Source organism: Lynx rufus, unplaced genomic scaffold (genome assembly GCF_022079265.1).
Source record: "Lynx rufus isolate CCGP_SWC_20201006 ecotype Redwood Valley unplaced genomic scaffold, mLynRuf1.p SCAF_43, whole genome shotgun sequence".
NCBI classification, from domain to species: Eukaryota; Metazoa; Chordata; class Mammalia; order Carnivora; family Felidae; genus Lynx; species Lynx rufus.
In genome coordinates, this window is record NW_025814860.1 from 1726452 (window position 1) to 1748559 (window position 22108).

Below are 22108 nucleotides of genomic sequence, written 5' to 3' on the forward strand. Positions count from 1 at the left end.
TTTTTAATGTTTATTTATTTATTTTTGAGAGAGAGAACACGAGCAGCGGAGGGGCAGAGACAGAGAGAGGGAGACAGAGAATACAAAGTAGGCTCGGGGCTGACAGCGCAAAGCCCAACACGGGGCCAGAACTCATGAATCTGAGATCACGACCTGAACCACAAAGTCTGATACTTAACCAACGTAAGCCACCTGAATGCCCCTAATGACCAGATTTTTATTGGTTTGTTTAGCGTTTACTTATTTTTGAGGGAAAGAGAGAGCATGAGCAGGGGAGGGGCAGAGAGAGGCAGAGACACAGAATTCGAAGCAGGCTCCAGTCTGTGAGATTTTAAAATACCTTTTGAAACCAGGATGCCTGGGTGGCTCATTCAGTTGAGCATCTGAGCATCTGACTTCAGCTCAGGTCATGATCTCATGGCTCACAAGTTCAAGACCCACATCGAACTCTGTACTGACAGCTCGGAACCTGGAGCCCACTTCGAATTCTGTTGTCTCCCTCTCTCTCTTTGCCCTTCTCCCACTCATGTTCTGTCTGTCTCTCTCTCTCAAAAATAAACATTAAAAAAAATACACTTAGAAATTAAAATAACTTTTAAATAATTGATGAGTCAGGGAAATCATACTGGATTTTAAAACACAGAGGAAAAAGCATATACTTGGATTTCCCCCAAAGGTTTACCGAAAGTTGTTGGAGCACAAAGCCATTCCAAGGGTCCTGGGCACAGGTGCACTGGCCCAGGGAGGTCCTGAGGAGCATGGCTGGGGGCAAGTGAATGTGCTCCACTCAGGAAGCCTCCAAAGGCACTGGGAGGTGGAGCAGAGGCCAAAATGTGGATGAAACCACCATCAAACTTTTTGTGCAAAAGGGTGAAGGCTTAAACAACTTCCTGTTTTAACTACATGTCTAGCCTCAGAAAATCACCTAAGGATTACAACATACTGGTTACAAGGGGAGAGACATAGGCATGTGGTGCTAAGCCTAAACACTCCAAGTTCATCTGAGGGCTCTCTTCTTCCTCCCTCTGCCAGCATGGCGTTACCCACGTCATCCATCCCCTGCTAGTACCACCTCCCAGAGGGTGTCCTGCCTCACACCTGCTCTACATGTCTCTCCCCAGGCCCCATCTGCCCAGGAGATGGTGGCATCCTCACCACGGCCCCAGGGCCTGCAGACTTTCCATCAGTGGGCTCAGCCAACCTCATCACAGGCCTCAGGACAGCTCCGCCACCTGGACCAGATCTCACTCCAGCCACCCTTACCTGGCTCCCCTCCGGCCCTCCTCATAGAGGGCTCCTACCTAGAGCCAGGCTGTATGGTTCTATGGCATGGCCCCCTGCCACCATACGGACCATTCCCTCTCTCGATATGTGCTCTGGACCCAAAGGACCACAGGGCCCCCAGACTATGGTAGTATTCACACAGGTCCCGAGACACAGAGCACATCTCAGAACCACCTGGGCTCAGCATCACAGGAAACCCAGTTCCTATAGGACACCGTTGGGCAATACAGTAGACAGACAGAGGACAGACAAGATAGGTGACTCTGCCAACAACTGCTGATAAGACTTGGAGTCCAAGGGCCTCCCCTGACCCAGCCACTGCAGGTCCTGCCCCTGTTCTCCCTCTTCCTTCTCTGACAAGTGCAGGAAGAAGGGAAGGGCTTGCTTGCAACCAGTGCCTTTTGGCCACCATCACCCCCACACACCTGGCTGAAGCTGGGGCATGAAAAAAAGAGGGCTCTCCAGAGCTCCAGAATTCGACGTGAAGGGACAGCATACGGGCAAGTTGAGTACACGTGAGATACTAAGCTCACACCCAGAAGGCCAGCCATCCCACTCCTGTGTACAGGCCCCAAAGGCATGAAAACATGTGCCCACACAAAGGATTATACACAAATGTCACTAGGACCTTTACTCATAACAGCCCCAAACTGGAAACATACTAGCCCCAAAACAAGTGTCCACCCCTAGGCAGAGAGAAACGACACATGGTACAAGAATACAATGGAACTGCTCTGCAATCGAAACACAGACCCCAACCGTGCAACATACGTGCGTCTCAAAAACGTCACACGCAGGGAGACACCAGACGTAGAGCACATACTGATCATTTCCTTTGTGTCAACAAAGCCCCTACGAGGCAAAACTGACCTAGGGTGATGAAAATCAGCCAAGACGGTGCTGAGAGGACAGAGAGGCCACGTGGAGGCCATCAGGAAGAGGTCTGCAGGGATGGTAACACTTGGTAGAGATTTGCATTATTAGACATAAGAATTTGTCAAAATTCAGACTGGCTTAAGATTTACTTAAGATTTGTGCATTTCACGGGGCGCCTGGGTGGCACAGTCGGTTAAGCCTCCGACTTCAGCCAGGTCACGATCTCACGGTCCGTGAGTTCGAGCCCCGCGTCAGGCTCTGGGCTGATGGCTCGGAGCCTGGAGCCTGTTTCTGATTCTGTGTCTCCCTCTCTCTCTGCCCCTCCCCCGTTCATGCTCTGTCTCTCTCTGTCCCAAAAATAAATAAAAAACGTTGAAAAAAAATTAAAAAAAAAAAAAAAGATTTGTGCATTTCACTGTAAATTTTTACTCAAGGTAAGACTGCAAACAAATATTGAACTGTAGGTAATGACTGGCACACATGCTGAAGTGTTTAGGGTGAAATGTACAGGAGTATGCAACTTGTTAGGGTGAGTGTACGGGAGTATGTGATTTGAAACGCATCCCATTAAAAACAGGATGGCTTGTCGGCCAGACAGAGGATGGACTGATACACAACAATGTAAATACAGCAACATGCGGCCTATAGGGCACCAATGGCAAGGATGCATGTGGGTGCTCACATGTAAGCCTTTCGATATTCTGGTATGTCTGGGGAAAGGGGCAGTAGCTTTCTAACATTATGGATAAGAGACTGAGTTAGCCAGTTCTCTAAGATAGGGTGTGTGAGGAGCAAAGAACAGTGAGAGAGCACCCTGAAACTGGAGTATTTTAGGGGCTTTGAGGAGAAGGGAAGATGTTAAGCCCAGCCAAAGGAGCCTGAGGAGTGAGGGGTATTCCTAAGGTTGGCTGAGGGCACAGCAGGGCAAGGGCTGGAAGAGAGAATGCGAGAAGGAAGCACAAGGTGGGGTAGACTGACCTCCATTCCTGATTGCGGTGATCCCTCGGTAGAAGTCCTCAAAACTGATCACGCCAAGCCCGCCGGGGTCCAAGTATTTCGTTAAGTCCTTCACCTGCAATTGTCAAGTGAGAGTATGTTACCCAAGCCGTACAAAATCAGAGGGAGAGTACACCAGGTGTCGGACCCCTTCACCACATTCAGAGGAGCAGCCTTCTTGCAAGGTGCGGTACTGAAAATAAGAGCCATTTATTCCTCTGATCCGAAGGCCACCCACAGCTCCAGCCAAAGCCAAGTGGCCTCCCAGCAGAAAGCTGCCAAAGGCACCTGGGACCATGAATCGTGGAAGTTAAGGCTATGCTCTCAAAGGTCAATAGTCATGCTTCTTGGGCACCTGGGGGGCTCAATCGGTTAAGCGTCTGACTCTTGACTCAGGTCATGATCTCACAGTTTGTGGGATCGAGCCCTGCATTGGGCTCTGCGCTGACAGCCTGCTTGGGATTCATTCATTCATATCCACCCCCCCTTCCCCCTGCCCCTCCCCCACTTGCGCTCACCTGCTCTCCCCCCACCCCAAATAAAAATAAACTTTGAAAAAGAAATTAGTCATGCTTCCTAATTGTGAAGATTGGAAGTGTCGAAGTTTCAGATATTCTAGCCAGTATCTAGATTATTACTACAGCACAGTCCCACCTACCTTTCCAACTGTGCAGAGTCCTTAGTAAAAATAACTTAGGCAAGAAGATGCTGGATATCAAAAATCTTAAGTAAGATGATTCACACATGGATGTTAGAGAATGAAACTCTTCAGAAAAAAGATATATTTATACTTTCAAGTATAAACTGTGTTTCATCAAAATTTAAAACTTCTGCGCTTCAAAAGACACCATTAGGAAAACTAAAAGACCAGACCTAGACTAGAAGATGTTTGCAAATCATATATCTGGATAAAGGACTTGTATCCAGAATGTATAAAGAAAACTTACAATTCAATAATACCACAATTTTTTTTTTTTAATGGGCAAAACATTTAAATAAACATTCTACCAAACAAGATAGACAAATGGCTGGGGCGCCTGGGTGGCTCAGTCAGTTAAGCATCCAACTTGCAGCTCGGGTCGTGATCTCACAAGCAGGTGGGGTGGGTTTGAGCCTGCATCGGGCTCTGTGCTGACAGCTCAGAGCCCGCAGCCTGCTTCGGATTCTGTGTCTCCATCTCTCTCTGCCCCTCCCCTGTTTATGCTCTGTTTTTCTCTCAAAAATAAACATTAAAAAATAAAATAAAAATAAATAAATAAGATAGACAAATGGCTGATAAGCACATGAAAAGATGCTCAAGATTGTGAGTCCTCAGGGAAACGCAAATTAAAACCGAGACATCACTCACCAGAATGACTGTATCCAAAAAAACCAACGACAACAGGTGCTGGGGAGGGTGTGGGGACCTGGAACCTCACACAACGCCAGGAGGAAGGCAAGATGGTCTGGCCAGTGGGGAACACCACTTAGCAGTTGAAAAGTCAAACATAACTACACCACACAACACAGCAACTCCGCTCTCAGGGATGTCCCACCACACATACAAAGGTGTGCATGCACATGTTCGCAGAAAGCAGCATCACTCCCGCCAGGTAAGAGGAGAAGGAACCCACTGTCCATCACATTACGGGAGGAATGGGTAAACAAGGTGTGGTCTAGCCATATAATGGGCCACTATCTGGCCCTAAAAAGAAATGAAATAGTGACACACACAACATGGATGGAATCTCAAAACCATTCCGCCAAATTAAAAACCAGACACAAAAGACCACAAATTATATTCTTTCATTTATAGAATGCTTTCCGAAAAGACCACTCTACTGACATAAAAAGCACATCAGCGGTTGCCTGGAACCGTGTGGGGTGGCGGAGACGGGCTGCAGGCAGCATGAGGGACCTTTTGGGGTGTGGAAACACTGAACTAGGTTGTGGGAGCTGCACGATCCTATACGCTTACTAAAATTCACTCAATCATACACTTACAATGGGTAAATTTTATGGCATGTAAACTATACATCGACAGGGGCACCTATGTGGCTCAGTCGGTTGAGCGTCCGACTTCGGCTCAGGTCATGATCTCACAGTTCGTGGGTTCGAGCCCCGCAACAGGCTTTGTGCTGACCTCTTGCTCAGAGCCTGGAGGCTGCTTCGGATTCTGTGTCTCCTTAGCTCTCTGCCCCTCCCCCGCTCATGCTTTGTCTCACTCTGTTTCAAAAATAAATAAATGTAAAAAAATTTCAAAAATATTACACATTGACAAAGCTTTTAAAAATTAATGAAAAGATAAAAAGGATTCAAGAGAAAATGACAAATATTGAAGACAAAGACAATTTACTATATTGTGAGAAGTGAGATGATTCATTTTCAGAAATACCAAATAAAAGCTGTGCTGTTTAGTTAACAATAGGTTTACAACCTAATGGAAATATGTATGAACCCCCCCCCCCAAGCCCCCGACAGTGGAGTCCCAAACCCTTACACACCTCACTTCCTGGTTCTTCGTCCCCTCTCCATTTCGCGGGCTTTGCAATGAGCATGTGCCACCAAACTGATGTCTCTGCGTCACCTCAAGGAATGTACACTTGTTCCATTCAGACTACTTTTTGGCCTTCCGTGGGCACAGGCGACATCCGGGTAAGGTCATAACCTCTGTAGCACTCAGCCAATAAGGAACCAGGGGAGGGACTTACGTGCTAGGAGATAAGTTGTCTGCTATAACCACTGAGTGTCCCCGTCTGTCAGACACCTGCTCTTGCAAGAACGTCAACTAAAGCCTCACTTCACTGTGCTCCGAGTCTCCTTGTCCCCCTTTAATTGGGGTGGAGGGCTTATTTCTCACAATATGAATAAAAGAAGCCCCAGAGAAGAAAAATCAAAGGGACAGAATATTAAAACTATATTTAAGAAAACTTCTTTAAAATAAAAAAGTAATTTTAACTACATATTGAAAGAGTACACTGGGTATTGAGTATCCAATCTCACTCACTCTGTGAGTGAGTTTCTTGGACTTTAAAGGGCAGAAAATCCTCTAAAAAGCTATGTAAAATTCAAGTGACTATAAAAGAAAATTTGATTATCATTAAACTTTTCAGCAGCAATACCCAGTAATAAGGAATATGACAATTCCCTCATTTGAAGCGTTGTTCAGAACAGGCACCCTCACGTGACTGACAAAGAAGCAAAAGATGTCAGAGTGAAAGTATTAAGCAAACACCTCATAACCCTGAATTTGAATCTGAACTACCACTGTGAAGTATCACTCACGATGTACTAAAACAAAGTGAACACTTTCCAATTCTGTCCAATTAAAAGCAAGCTTCCCTAGCACCCAGACTGTGATATTCAAACCCCACTTCCCATTCAAAGGAACCAGGACCCGCAGAGACGTGTCAGGAAGTGTGCAAGCGGAGCCTAGAACCCAGTCATACCTGAGAGCAAAGAAGCTATCAGAGACTCACTGGGTCACATCCAGCAACTCAGGGGCCAGCCTGAAGATGCTTTCACAGCCCAAAACGAGACAACATGGGCACGGGTGAGAGTGCTGGCTCAGTGCAATGAAACACAAACATACCTCAAACTGTGCAGGCATAATTATGGTAAAACAAAACAAACAAACAAAACCAACTGGTCATCAATGAAGGACACGAGTGAACCAGGTTATTACTGTGAAAACAAATAAATAAAGGGAAAGAATCAAGTAGTTAGGGAGTATCCAGCTAATAAATGGGGGAAGGACGGAGACCAAACGTCACGCCTGCAATCCTCAGTGAAGTAATGCACAGTCAATGACCCTCAGTGCTTCCTGAGGCCACAGAAAGACAGATGGCCAGACACCACACGCCTCCTGACCGAACCCTGCAGCACCACCTAAATGAAGCCTGAACCCAACTACCAATTTGCAGGAAAACACAATGATCAAAGCAACAGGTTTCAACAACATTGCATGGATGCAACTGACAAATCCAGTCCGTGAGGCCCCAACAGACACAGATGAGTGACCTTCTGCTTCCAAAGCATAAAGGACAGACAGGAAGCCCTCACTAAGGGACTCAGAACACACAGCACTCTGTGACCTGGAGGGGCTTTTTGGATCTTGATTCAAATAAATTGCTTTTTAAAATCATGTTTAGAGGTGCCTGGGTGGCTAGTCAGTTAAGTGTCTGAGTCCTGACTTCGACTCGGGTCATGATCTCACAGTTTGTGGGTTCCAGCTCCACATCGGGCTTTGGGCCGACAGTGTGGAGCCTGCTCGGATTCTTTGTCCCCCTCCCCCACCCTAACCCCGCTCACATGCACCACTCTCTCTCTCAAAAATAAACAGTCAAACAATTTATACAAAGGTGGAAAACCAGGGCTAAGACTTAGGCAGGCACGAACCGCGGCTGAGAGCAAACCCACTAATCCACGACATCCACAAACGTCCCCAGGGCCTCCTCGGCACGGGGCAGGCTGGAGGCCACCATGTTCAGCCCCCTCACCACTATTCAGGTAACATAAAGTCAGAGTGGAATAGGCCTGGCTCAAGCTGACTGATCCTGAGGGTGTGGGGCCCTCAAGCCACACACTGAGTCCTGCCTTCTCCCTCTGCTACCCGGAGAAGGCGAGGGCCACCGACCCTCCAGGGCAGGGCCTTTGGGCCACTGAGATACAGGTCTTGGAAGTCCATGCATCCACTGACTTCTTCAAACAGCTGAATGGGAATTATTTATAAAAGGCCTCCTTCCTTATCACACAAAAAACTTCATTCCTAAAGCACATGATGTCTAGTGAGAATCTTGCTGGATACATGAACGGGGATCTAACCTGGAATCCATACTGACAAATCTGTCCTTAAGATTCCTAAAAATTTGGGGGCACCTGGCTGGCTCAGTCAGTAGAGCATGTGACTCTTGATCTCAGAGTCATGAGTTCAAGAGTTCAAGCCTCACATTGGACATGGAGCTTACTTTAAAAAAAAAAAAAAAAAAGATTCCAAGAATTTCAACAACAAAGCAACTAACGAATTGAACACAAAGTACCAAGCTGCTCATTCTGAAACATTAACCCAATGCCTTTTAAACAAATCATTAACTAGGGGTCGAATTTTTGACATGTTACCATGTCAGTATGAGCAAAGAGGAATCAAAGTATACATTTTTTTTAATGTTTATTTATTTTTGAGACAGAGGGAGACAAAGCGCCAGTGGGGGAGGGGCAGAGAGAGAGGGAAACACAGAATCCGAAACAGGCTCCAGGCTCTGAACTGTCAGAACAGAGCCCGATGCGGGGCTTGAACCCACAAACTGTGAGATCATGACCTGAGCCAAAGACAGACACTTAACCGACTGAGCCACCCAGGTGCCCCAAAGTATACATTTTTAAAGCCCACTTTATGCTTTCTTTATAGTTTGGAGAATAAATCAATTTCCACGTGGCTGATGATTTGGGGATGATTCTAATTCTCTAAGCCCAAAGTACTCCATTCAGAAGCTTTCAGAAAAAGTAAGGTGACTGTGAAAAATAAGAACATGCCCTTTCTTGCACAATCCAGCAGGGCCAGAAAACAAGCCAAGGGACATGCACTTGAGTGGTCAAAGCGAGCCCGTACCCTCTGCAGGATATGGATTCAGTAAGTTACAGAAACACCAGGGGAGAGAAAACCACCCTGCAAGCAGCTTCAGACAGATACCGCTGGTCCCTCCCTACAGGGTTCCTCTGAGAAACTAACAAATCTTACTATTTCTACTACAGATCGGACACACAACGTGGGAGGAGAAGCCAGAGCAACTTTGCTGACCACAGTCAGCACCAGCTGAAGAGGCAGCTCTCCCAGCAATCACGCTGAAAGCACTGCAAGAGGACAGGACAGACGACCCTCATTTCTGCACCTTGTTACTACCATGCCTAGACGGTAATATTCTCAATCAACAAAGCTCTTCTTATGGAAAGTCACCTCCAACTCACACTTCTAGAACACTCCAGACGAAAGGAGTGCAGAGTAACATTCCTCTAGGGACTACAGTCTGAAAACAGAAAACGAGTTCCAATACATTTAAGATGATTCAAACCAACATCGTTAGTCATTAGGGAAAGGCAAATTAAAACTTCAATGACGTGCATATCTATTTGATGGGCTAAAGTTAAAAAGACTGGCCAAGCCATGCACCCCAAGGTTTGGGAGGATGCAGAGGAATTGGAACTCTCAGGCACTGTTGTGAATGTAAAATTACACAACCACTTTGGAGAACCATTTGGGAATTCCTTTCATACATGAATGATCAGAGAAGCTTTAGTTGCAATGGTCAAAAGAATGGCGACAACCTAAATGTCCATCAACATACGAATGCATGAACAAACTGTGGTTTTGGGGGCGGGGGGGAAGCCATGAAAATAAGTACAAGGTTCCTGGGGCTCCCTCTAGCTATTCATAAACTTCAGGTCAGCTGTGTGAGTGGGCAGGAGGGGCTAGGGAGGGAAGCAACTCCCAAAAGCCTGATTACACATCATTTCTGAACCTCACCCACCTTCTGGCATCTGCACTTCTTCCAATAAAGCACATATACTCAGCAGGTTTTCCCTGCTGCTTTGAAGAAGCCCTTCTTGCTGTCCTGAGATGCACCAGCCGGGGCACCCCTACCGGCGCCCACCTGCAGGGGACAGCCAGTGCCCCAGGCACCCAGAGCTCTCTGCCACAGACAGCCCCACTGGCCTCTGCACCCGGAGGTGTGCGTCACAGCAAGCACCAACACTCAAGACGCCATTTCCAACTTTCCTTACTTAGGGATGAGCAAAAATTAAGTCATTTTGATAAAATGAGAAAATACCAAATGTCATATAATTTTCAAAGTTTATAAATAGGCGTCAGGAAGGATGTTTATGTTTTGCTTCTTTACTGACATCTGTGGAAATAAGCCTGGCGTATTTTAAGTAGACAGAGCTACGATTCTCAGTAGACATTTAAGGTTGTGGTTCTTCTGGGGGAAATGGAGACAAACAGGTGAGGAGGGAAAAGGGCTGCATGAGGCTGCAACCATGTGTGTAGGGTGCTCTCTTAAAAAAGAAACCCCAAAACAGCGAGATGGTAGCATCTATTTACCTTTGGGTGGTGCTGACAAAAGAACTGATAACACCAAGGAATTATTTTATTTTTTATTTTTATTTTTTAGGTAAACTCTACCCGCAACGTGGGGCTTCAATTCACACTGTAACATCAGGAGTCACATGCTCTACCAACTAAACCAGCCAGACCCCCCAAAGAATTATTTTAATTATTTAGATGTGATACTGGTATGTGATTTTTTTTTTTTTTTAATTTTTTTTTTTCAACGTTTATTTATTTTTGGGACAGAGAGAGACAGAGCATGAACGGGGGAGGGGCAGAGAGAGAGGGAGACACAGAATCGGAAGCAGGCTCCAGGCTCTGAGCCATCAGCCCAGAGCCCGACGCGGGGCTCGAACTCACGGACCGCGAGATCGTGACCTGGCTGAAGTCGGACGCTTAACCGACTGCGCCACCCAGGTGCCCCTGTGATTTTTTTAAAAAAAGAATCCTTATTTTTTGGAGGTACCTTTTGGAGGTACCCTAACCCTAACCTAAATAATCATATTTAGTATGATATTAGTATCATGATAAAGTATTTAGTATGATATTAGATATTAGTATTTAGTATTTAGTATGATATGAGGTCTAGGATTTCCTTGAAAACACTGATGGCGGGGGGACAAGACTTTCGGGAACTGACAGTTTTGCAGAGCAATGGGCACACACAAGTTTATTACACAATTGTCTTTATTTTTGTATATGTTGAAAATTTCCGTAACAGTAAGATTTTTTTTTAAGTGCAGAATTACATACCTTAATAAAGCAAAAAAGGAGAAGGGAGAGGCACAAAAAAGCAAAAACTGGGTGTGGAAGTTCAAATTTGCCAAGCATTTGCCATTTTCTATTAGATTATTAAAATGATGGAAATTTTCACGTCAGGTAAGTTCTTTCCTGCAGAACAAGTTTGAATTGAGAGGACATTTTAACTGACTTAAATTGTTCAAAAAAAAAAGCCCCAGCTATATAAATCTAAACCTTTTGATTATCATAATCCCAGATCTATTGTTACTTTGCAGTCTCCACTTCCCTCCTGCAACTTATTAATAATCAGCTTTTTGGCAGAGTAAAAACTTCATCCAAGGAAGGAAACAACTTCTGATGTGGGATAAGAAGAATCCTTTATTAAATTCAGGCAGGCAGCAGGAAAGAGCCGTGGACGGGACATTCCCACTTGCCACTTTTCCAGGAATCCCTCCCATTCTAAAGAGCCCACCAGAGGCCATCACCCAACCTTCAGGTTCACTCCCAACCGTGGGCTCCTGAGGACCCCGGCATTCCTCGCCAGAAGTCTCTCTCCACACCTAAGGGAGCTGACAGGATAGGTACAGGTCATAGGAGTCACATCTCTTAAGCATTAAACGAAAGAAAAGAAAAGAATAGTAGTGAATTTTCCATGTCTGGGAGAGGCAGTAGGAGTATAATCCAAACTTTTCAGCACTACGTTGGTTTCCTTACTGAACAGTATTTCTTACAGGAATCTTACTGATCACACAGTAATTATGTCAGATACAATGACCCTTAGAAAATCTAAGTACCAGAGATGGGTTAAGAATTCATACGATCTCGGGGCGCCTGGGTGGCGCAGTCGGTTAAGCGTCCGACTTCAGTCAGGTCACGATCTCGCGGTCCGTGAGTTCGAGCCCCGCGTCGGGCTCTGGGCTGATGGCTCAGAGCCTGGAGCCTGTTTCCGATTCTGTGTCTCCCTCTCTCTCTGCCCCTCCCCCGTTCATGCTCTGTCTCTCTCTGTCCCAAAAATAAATAAACGTTGAAAAAAAAAAAAAAGAATTCATACGATCTCACGGTTTGGGAGTTCAAGTCCTACGTTGGGCTTCATGCTGAGCATGGAGCCTACTTAAGATTCTCTCTCCCTCTCCCTCTCCCTCTGCCCCTCCCTCCGACTCTCAAAATAACTTGGAAAAAAAAAAAAGAATTCACGTGATGCAGTAAGACAGACCCCTCAGGGGGTACCTGGGTGGCTCAGTAAGTTGAACACACGACTTCGGCTCAGGTCATGATCTCTCAGTTCGTGGGTTCGAGCCCCACATCGGGCTCTGTGCCAACAGCTCAGGGACTGGAGCTTGCTTTGGATTCTGTCTCCCTCTCTGTCTGCCCCTCCCCTGCTCACACTCTGTCTCTCTCTGTCTCTCTCTGAAAAATAAATAAAAATAAAAATTTAAAGACAGACCCATTCTCAAGGCTTATTGCTCTAAACAACTGGGGAAGAAACTACAAATTCTACTTAGTAAGAAACATGGTGCTTTTTGCTGCATTTGGATAAGAGTGAATATGCATCTCCTGTCTATCCACAATTTCATGTGCCTCTGCTGACTGACTCATCAAGGCAGGCAGTCAGGGGTGAAATACCAAAAGCCCTCCAAGTCCCAGTTTGACAAGGAATGTAATATTAAAAATTTTATAAGGAATTCTTTCTAAATCCTGTGAAACCTAATTCCACCTTTCTAAATTTTATGTATTTATTTTTCTGACTTCAATAAATTGTTAACTATCTTCAGATTTTTAATAAATGTATATATCTTTTTAAAAAATAAAGACAGACCCATGAGAAGAGTTGTGGACAGATGCACAGAGCAGGCACAAGCAGACAGTGCCCATACACAGTAACACTGTTCCCTGTTCCCCTCCAGCACAGAAAACAACTTCTACTGATAGATTCAGGTATGCCACACACAGCCAAATCACTAGTAAAAATTCTTTCTGTAACATCCCCCTGAAAATAAGTTTCAAATCCCACAAGCACCAGGAATCAATGAGTCATTTATTCTAGCTTAAACTCCGAAGAAGCTAAAACTCTTGATATCGGTAATCATGAAGAGTACAGATATGCACTTGAGTAGGGGGATTTTGCTGGTTGGTTCATTTTACTGGAGATAACTGAAGGAATCTTAGAAGAGTAAAGATGCTTGATAAATCATTACAGTGACACACTTAATACAATAAAAGTTGAAAAAGCTGTGTGCTCAACCAGAGTGGGCACTGGTTTGAGTTCTTAGACCAGAAAAATAAATAAATAAGAAGAAATGTCACAACTTTGTTCACAGAGCCTTTGAAAGCGAGGCATAAGTAACAGATGATTCCAGCTTCCTTCTCTTCCTCCTTGTCTGGAGAACCAACAAAATGAGAGAGAGCTTCCCATATGTTACACTCCCTAAGCCTACAGGACAGTGTCACATCAGGGCTCTGGGATCTTGGATGCAGAGCACCACAGAGGACTTTTTAACCCTAGTAGGTCTGCTTTGCACCAACTATTATATCAAGTAACTTTTTCAGGGATCATGCTTGGCAATTTATACTTGAAGACCCTGTTCACAGATTTCTCCAGGTGAGAAGGAACACTTACTTTTTAAAAAAAATCGGCCAGGTGTGTGAACATAAGATAAAGACGTGCTGTCGCCCTAATACCTAAATCACTTTGGAATTACTGTGTCCGGCTGGGGAAAAATGAAGTCATTTCAGTAAATCGAATGTCTAATTTGGGGCAACTTAAAAGGCAACGTAGGTTTACTTCTAAACTTAAATTTGAAATTAAGACAGTTTGAATACGATAAATTTTCCAACACTGAATGTGCTCATTTGGAGCTCAGTTTTTCTTTTTCTTTATTTTTTAAAAGATTTTATTTATTTTTTTAAGATTTTACTCTTAAGTAATCTCCACACCCAGCGGGGGTGAGGCTCACACTTTCCAGGCTCCACTGACTAAACCAGCCAGGAGCCCTGGAGCCCAGTTTTTCTACTTGAAGTAAAAGAACACCTTCCTAGATCTGTGATGATGGGCATATTAATCATCCCTAGTTTCATGGGGGAAGGCTTAGAAAATTCTACAATAAAGGCATCATGTTGGTCTTACATGTTAAAGGTCATTCTATATGTCCCCCAAGAGGCGTGTATCACATTCAGGAATCCCTGTCTTTCAGAAATAGGTGCCAAAAGGTCACCAGCCGTGCCCCTCATCAACAGGAGCTTGCCCGCACCCAGCTGTAGCCATGACTGGCTCACTCCTCCTGACATGCTTTGGGTCAGGGGCGTGGGTTGTCTCCAGCACCCAGAAGCTGCCTTCTCCTTACATCTGTCATCACTGGGATTTTGGCAGATCGCAACTCTCCTAACAAGTTCACCATCCACTCTGAAGCTTTCCCTGGTGTGGGAGGGGAGGCGAGGCCGGGAGGCCAGCAGGAGGCCCAGGTCTGGGGCAGACTCCCAATGCTCAGGGGCACGCCAGTTCTGACTCTGTGTTATTTCTGTTAATAGCTTTATGGAGACACAGTTCACATACCATACAATTCACACATTTACAGAGCACAGCTCAGTGTTTTCTAGTATATTCACAGAGCTATCTCCGTGTTATTTTAAAGACAATAAAATCTCAAAATGTACATGAAAATACTCCAAAAACAGTCAAGTGCATACATTCAAGTTTTATGCAAACATACTGAGGAAATAACACAGACTTCATAAAAATAACTAAAGAACACATACATTTGACTTGTACATAACCACATTAATCAGAGGAAAGAGCAAGGCATTTCTGCATTTCAGGTCTGTCGTCAGGAGAGTCAGGGGGACCAGAGAAATGGAAGGAAGTAGCTCTTGCTAGGACTCTCCTGGCCCTGAGGCCCCCTCCAAGGGGCTGGGAAAAGGTCCCCTCCATGGCTCTTCTCTGGAAAGCTACCCAAGTTCAGATCACAGAACACTGCTCCAGCCTCCAACCGACCCCCTCACCTCGCTGCACTCAACAGAGAACCCAGACATCCTTCAACTCATGGCCCAACAGAGACCCGAGAGAAAGTTCAGTTATCAAATACCGGCACACGGTGCAAAATGTTACAGCACAGTAAGGCCTGGAACACGCTCGCCCACCCCCACCCTGCTCCCTGAAGCCCTTCTTTCTATCTGCTGTCTAACTTTGGGTAGTTTGGGAGGGATCATTGCCTCCATATCTAATTAATATGCTTCTGGTGCTATTTCTTGGCTTTTCAAAATTTACATGCTGTGTTTTGGCCTCCTATGGAAAAATATGAGAATTCAGTGTCCCCGCTTCCGAGCTTGCCTAGGTCTTCTGCCGTGTTTACGTCACTGACTACATATTTTTTGCTGTTGATCATTTAAACTACAGGACCACCTTTCTTGTACACTTTTTCCATACTTAAGAATTCTCTTGCTTTTTGTTGCCTTTACTTTCTGCATCCCTATTGCTCTAACCCTCCACAGGACTGCACACCCCTTCAAACCCTCCCCACCATGACCTAACCCCTAGGTGTTTCCCACGATGCCCCCAGGAGCCTCCTGTGCATCCTCCTGTCTCGGTGCCCCCTCCTCTCAGAGAAACGGATGTAGCTCCTGAGACGGGGTGTACAGCATGCACCTGGGACCCTTCTTGCCTGCAACACCTTGCACTCTTCCCTCCACGAGACAGGTGCCCATGCACAGAGCTGCAGGTGGGAAATGCAGCTCCCTGGTGCCGGAGGGGTCAGTGCCCCGCTTCCGCTCACTCCTGCAGGTGCCACAGTGCCTGCCACCATCCAGTCCTAATGCCCTGTGTGAGGTCTGTTTTAGTCTCTGGAAGCTGTGGAGAACCTCTGTATCGGCAGGAATTGCCTGTTTGCTGGGGGTACTTCCTCACTGTTCTGACCACAGGAAAGCCCTTTCAAACAGAGACACAGTCCTCGGGCTCTGTAAGCCTTCCTGAGGGAGCCTCCGATAGCATCTCTAGCCTCCTCCCTGGCACATCTGTCAGGTGCTATGCCTCGTTAATCATGTACTTTCCTTATCTTTTCTCTCTTATTCTCTATCTTTTAAAGAACTTTCCAGGGTGGGGGCTTGGCTGGCTCAGTTCGAAGAACATCTGACTCTTGATTTCAGGATCATGTGTTCGAGCCCCACAATGGGTGCAAAGATTACTTAAACAAAAAGCTGAGGAAAAAAAGTAACTTTCTGGAATATATTCTTTTTTTTTTTTAATGTTTATTTTTGAGAAAGGGAGGGGGGAGTGAGGGGGGGGAGAGAGAGAGGGAGGGAGGGAGGGAGGGGGAGGGAGAGAGAGAGAGAGGGAGAGAGAGAGAGAGGGAGAGGGAGAGAGAGAGAGAGAGAGAGAGAGAGAGAGAGAGAGAACACGAGTGGGGGAGGGGCAGAGAGAGAAGGAGATACAGAATCCAAAGCAGGCTCCAGGCTCTAAGCTGTCAGCACAGAGCCAGATGCGGGGCTCGAATTCACTAACCGCAAGATCATGACCAGAGTCGAAGACAGATGGTTAACCGACTGAGGCACCCTGGCGCCCCTCTGGATTTATTCTTGACTTGACCTTCTAACCTTTCAACTGGATGCTTTTATTTCATTTTAATTTCTGAGGATATGTTTTAGTTCTCTTAATGCGATGTCTTCTTTAACCGGATATAAATCAAGTTTTATTTTCCAAGTTTTCTTCTGCTCTCTGCATTGACTCTCTTCCCTTCAAGCGCCTTCTACTCTTCCTTCTTTTTTGTTTTTGGTTATGATCTCTCCCTTTCTCGTTGGAGTCTTTCGTCAATTATCTGAGATCCTCAATAGTGTAAAAGTTAGTAAGTAGCCACTTTATAGTTAAAAATGACCACTTAAAAGTTGATTAAAAGCTTAATGTGGTCTGCATGGTGGGCTCACTGACAACAGGCCTTCCAGCAGGTACTCCTGGCAGCAACCTGGCTCCTGTGTTGTTGGCTGCTCCGGGACTGGACACTTTGGAGGCAGGACCCCGGGAGGGCGTGTCAACATGATGGGAGAGCTGTGCGTGGCCAATGTGGTGAGCCAATCTCTCTGCGCACACATTAATTGTGGCAGAGAGTGGGCTGCAAAGCAGTGAGCTGTCGTGGTGTGTGAGAGGGCCAGGCGCAGGTGGCTGGACATGAGGGGAGCCACTAGGACTTAAGGCTGTTGCCTGCCTGCAACCAGCAAGAAAACAGGGATCTCAGCCCCACAACCGCAAGGGGAACTGAATTCTGCCAACCGCCCAATGAGTGTGGAGGAAACTCTGAGCTCCAGGTAGAAAAAGGCCAGGAGAGACCCTGGACAGAAGAGATGTGGGAGTGTCCCTGGCAGAGGGCACAGCCAGTGCAAAGGGCCTGAGTAAAGAGGTGTGCCTGTGGTATGTAGGGACTCTCCAGGAGGCCGGGTGGCTGGAGCAGAACAGGTGAGGGGGTTGGCAGTAGGAAGTGAAAGCCCTAAGCACAGGCATTACATGATTAGGCTTAAGAGTGTTTGGATGCCTATTGAGAACCGGCTGGAGGGTGGGCTGGTGGCAGTGACAGCATGAGGAGTGCTCCCCCACACACAGAGACATGGTGGTTCACATCAGGGAGTTAGCAGAGGAGACCTGAGACATGGGGGGATTCTGGATGTGTTCTGATGTGTGGCCAACAGGTTTCCTGATGGACCAGAAGTGAAAGAGGGATGGCCTGCATCCCCAGAGGGTGGGACTGCTGTTAACGGAGATGGTGGCACTCAAACCTTCAGCTACTGCGTTTGAGAGGCCTATCTGATATCCGAGTGTGAGCCAGGAGTTCAGGAGCAGGCTGGACTAGAGGCATGAAGTCGGGGGCTTGAGGGCACACAGGACACCTTTAAAGTGAGTCCGGAGTGAGTGCAGGGGTAGGGGTGGGAGGCCGTGGGCCTGGGCCCTTGGTCCCTGGTGAGGATGGAGCACCCAGGCCAGCGAGAGGACGAACCGAGTGCCAGGCGGAGGCGGAGGAGCAATGGGCCGCGCGGGCCCCGTGCGTGAGGGCGAGAAGCACAGGCAGGCTGTAACAGCAAGGGTGTCGTCGTGAGGCAGAGCCTGTGCGGACAGCCCTGTGGCCTTCCACACACCTAATTTAGAACCAGGGTGGTTCTGTCGACAGCCTCACTTTCTGAACGTTTTTAATGCCTACTGCTACTTTATTTTCAGAAAGGCTATGACAGTATTCTTTTAGACGTGTGTTTTTGGTTTTTTTTAATTGTGGTAAAGCGTACGTAGTCGAAGTTTCCCGCCTTAAGCGTTTCTAGGAGCACAGTTCAGTGGCAGGAGGCACATCCCCGCTGTTTGGGACCACGACCGCCGCCCATCCGCACAGCTCTCTCACGGCCCCAAACGGAAGCTCTGTGGCCCACCCCTCCCCTGCCCCTGGGGACCACCGTCTCCTTCTGTCCCCAGGGGCACCCGCACTGTCTTCCCGTGACAGGCGTTATGTCACTGACCACGGCGTCCTCGAGGTCCATCCGCGTCCGAGCGCGTGTCGGAATCTCCTCCCCTTTAAGATACAGGACTAGTCTGCTGCGTGGACAGACCACATTCTACCCATCCGCCGATGGGCCCATGAGCTCCTCCCGCCTTTTGGCTGCTGTGAATAGTGCTGCAGTGAGCGTGGGTGTGGAAATATTTAAACTGTACAAGCAGTGTAATTACAACACAGTGGTATTAAGCTACCTGGGTAAATACTATCACACGACTTCTCCAAGTCGTCTCCTTTACATCCTCTTTACATCTTCTACGTGTAAAACGGTAGTGGTCTCTGCCCACTTCCAATCCTCCCTCCACAGCTATTTGAAGTGCTCTGAATTGAGACCTCTCTGCTGAGACTGGCTGTTTCCCTTTCTTGGGAAACCGCTTCCTACTGCTCCTGTAACAAATTACCACAAGCTCTGTAACTTAAAACAACAGAAACTTATTCTCCTACAGTTCTGAAGTCTGAAATGAGGACAGAACTGACCTCAGTGGCAGTGCTGAGGTGGCAGTGCTGAGGTGGCAGTGCTGACTCCTTCTGGGCGCTCCAGGGGCAGCCCGTTCTCCCATTCCCTTGTCCCCCAGCTGCCGGCCTTCCATCGCTTGTGGCAGGAAACTCCAGTCTCAGCTTCAGTCACCACATCACCACCTCCTCTTCTGCACTCAAATCCCCCTCTGCCTCCCTCTCAGAAGGGCCCTTGCAATCACACGTGGGGGCCATCAAGAAAACCCCATCTCAAGACCTTTAATTTATATATTTTTTAAGTTTATTTATTTTGAGAGAGAACATCCCAAGCAGGCTCTGCACTGCCAGCACAGAGCCCAAGGTGGGGTTCAAACTCACAAACTGAGATCATGACCTGAGCCGAAACCAAGAGTCAGATACTTAACCGACTGAGCTGCCCAGGTGCCCTAAGACCCTTAAATACAACAGCCAAGTCCCTTTCGTCATATAAGGTTGCATTCACGGGTTCTAGGAAGTGGAACCTGCAACTTTTGGGGGGCCATTATTAGCCTACCACACCCACCTTACTTTTTTTTTAAATAACCGTTTTATTGAGCTACGACTTCCATCCTGGTTTTTTTTTTTTTTTAATGTTTATTTATTTTTGAGACAGAGAGACAGAGCATGAACAGGGGAGGGTCAGAGAAAGAGGGAGACACAGAATCTGAAATAGGCTCCAGGCTCTGAGCTGTCAGCACAGAGCCCGACGCAGGGCTTGAACTCATGGACCGCAAGACCATGACCTGAGCCAAAGTCGGACGCTTAACCGACTGAGCCACCCAGGCGCCCATCCTACTGTTTTAAATCAAATAACTCTATTTAGAACAAACTCAACATATCTAATGCTGGCTTTAAACCTTTAATGTCACCCCTTTCTGCGGGCCGCTGACGTGCTCAAATTGTTCACATTAATCAGTGGTTTTGAGCACAATTCTCAAAGAACTTCTACAGTAAGATACATGTAGGATTTTAGTTCAGGCTTTGATGAACGTCAGTCATGTTAACTTTAACTTGATGTCATCAATGTGTACCTTTTCTTCAAGCTAAACTTCAGGTGGAGAATTTTATTTTTCTAAACATGTTTCTGAGAATATAATGGAATAAGTGGAAAAAAGATTCATTCTATAAAATAACCTTTAGAAACATATCTGTTGTGTTACTAAATCCTGTTGCATTTTATAGATACAGTGCATCTAAAACAACGAGAAAAAACCTGGGGTTTCAGTCACTTTGCTCACTGCTACACCCCGCAGGTGAGAGTAGCCTCTGGCCCACAACAGGTACTCAATGAACATTCACTCAGGGAAAAGAGGGATCCATCACCACGACGAGAAGCTGGAAGCAACAGCAGGAAGCTGGTCAAGAGACTCATCGGTTTATCACTACGGCGGGACTGACTGTGGCCATAAGAACATCTGCTTCTCCTGGAATGGGCGGCTGTCCAGAGTCAACTTTCATGTTTCCCTTTTATGGGGACAGACCCCCACCTCCCCATTGGGGAACCCAAAGCCCTCCTGGGCCCCCACGCTCTGCCTCAAGGGAAGGCCTGTCTCTCCTCTGGAAGAAAAGGGACCCCAGAGCCGCCCGGCAGGACAGCCTGCCTAAGATGCCAATCACAAAAGCGCAGACTCATAATGGTACCTCCCCGCCCAGAGACGAGGCGGTGCTGAATGCCTGCAGGAGGGCCCAGCACAGTTGTCACGACTATAATCAGGACATGGCACAAACACTCGCTCTGTGTCCTGGGAAGGTACACACAACCACAGAAAAGAACTGGGAAGACACACACACATCTCAGGGCTCTCTAGCAGGCAGGGGAACACGCCTGGGAACATGGCAGAACCTCTCAAGGAGTGTGCCTATTTTACTAGGTAAGAACAGACACAGCTACGTAGGTATGTGAGACAGATAAGACTCACTACCGTACAGTACCTAATGACCCACAGCCCCAATTCAGACCCCCGTGAGTGTGCCGGGCGTTTACAACCCGACGTGTTGGATGAAATGGGTGAGGCCTAGAATCCACATTCTGCTCTGCATCTCCCTCGGGTCTTCCGGCAGAGCGTTTCTCCCTGTGGGAGACCCAGTACGGGGGGTCCACACTGCAGCCACCTGACTGGGGATGACGCCCCTCAGATCTCATTCTCAACACCGGACCAGATGAGAGCGATTCCTGTGTAGCTTGGGGGTAGTTTGTGTTTTAGTTTTTTTGAGATTCGGTTTAAACCTAGAAGTGACAGTTCCTAGATTGGAACAGTGTCTAGGATCCAAAGTTGAGAGGACTGAAACATTCCAGAAATTCTAAAATGCTCAGCATGAAATCTTGGAGCCTCAGACCACCACTGCCAAATAAAGTGAACTGTAGAAACGACCTCAAGTCTAAGGGATAGTCTGAGTAATTATCAAGAGATCATTCAACAGTGGAGAAAACGTTTAGGTCCATACAAAAAGAACATTCTTTGAGTTCTCATTGTGTTCAACATCATGGTATTTTTCTCAGCCTTCATCTTCTGCACACGGCTCTTTAACAGCAGATTGTTAAATCAAAACAAAGTCACTATTTATTGCTTATTGCTTATTTATTGCTTATTGTTTATATCTATTGATATAGATCAATGGCCTATTTCTGAAACTTATAAAATAGCACAATAGAAAAGAACTCTACGGGAACTTGTAACATTTTTTAGATTTTTCTCCCTCAGATTTTAGAGCGTGCCTGAGCTGATCCCCCAATCACAGGTGAAGGAATGGAGGCTGAAGGCCAGTCAGCAGCACAGGATGACACAGAAATACTTGTTCATTAACACTTTAGACGAACATCAAATACCGTCACAAGAAACATGCAAATTGAAGCAGTCAGTGGTCATCGTTTCTCCTGTATCACACTGGCAGTACATTCCTAGAGGGCAATTTGGTCACAAAAAATAAATCCTTAAAATCTATATTGTTCCCCCAGCAATTCCATTTTTAAGACTTTAACCTAAGGAAATAATAAAGATTGTGCTGGAAGATTCAGCTACACGAAAGCCTATAATGTTGAAAAGTGAAAATATACCAAAGACAGAGAATTAATCAAATTCCAGCACATTCGTTCATATGATGGAAAACTACCCACTAAAAT

General features: G+C 46.5%; 1 protein-coding gene across 1 annotated transcript in view; it reads right to left on the reverse strand.

The window, feature by feature from the left end:
* RAB11FIP3 (RAB11 family interacting protein 3) overlaps positions 1 to 22108 on the reverse strand; it is an 82834-nt gene that overhangs the window by 36638 nt on the left and 24088 nt on the right. Inside the window, exon 2 of the mRNA XM_047097898.1 lies at positions 3139 to 3232. Coding sequence (XP_046953854.1) covers positions 3139 to 3232 — 94 coding nt within the window. The remainder of the gene's footprint in view (positions 1 to 3138; positions 3233 to 22108) is intronic.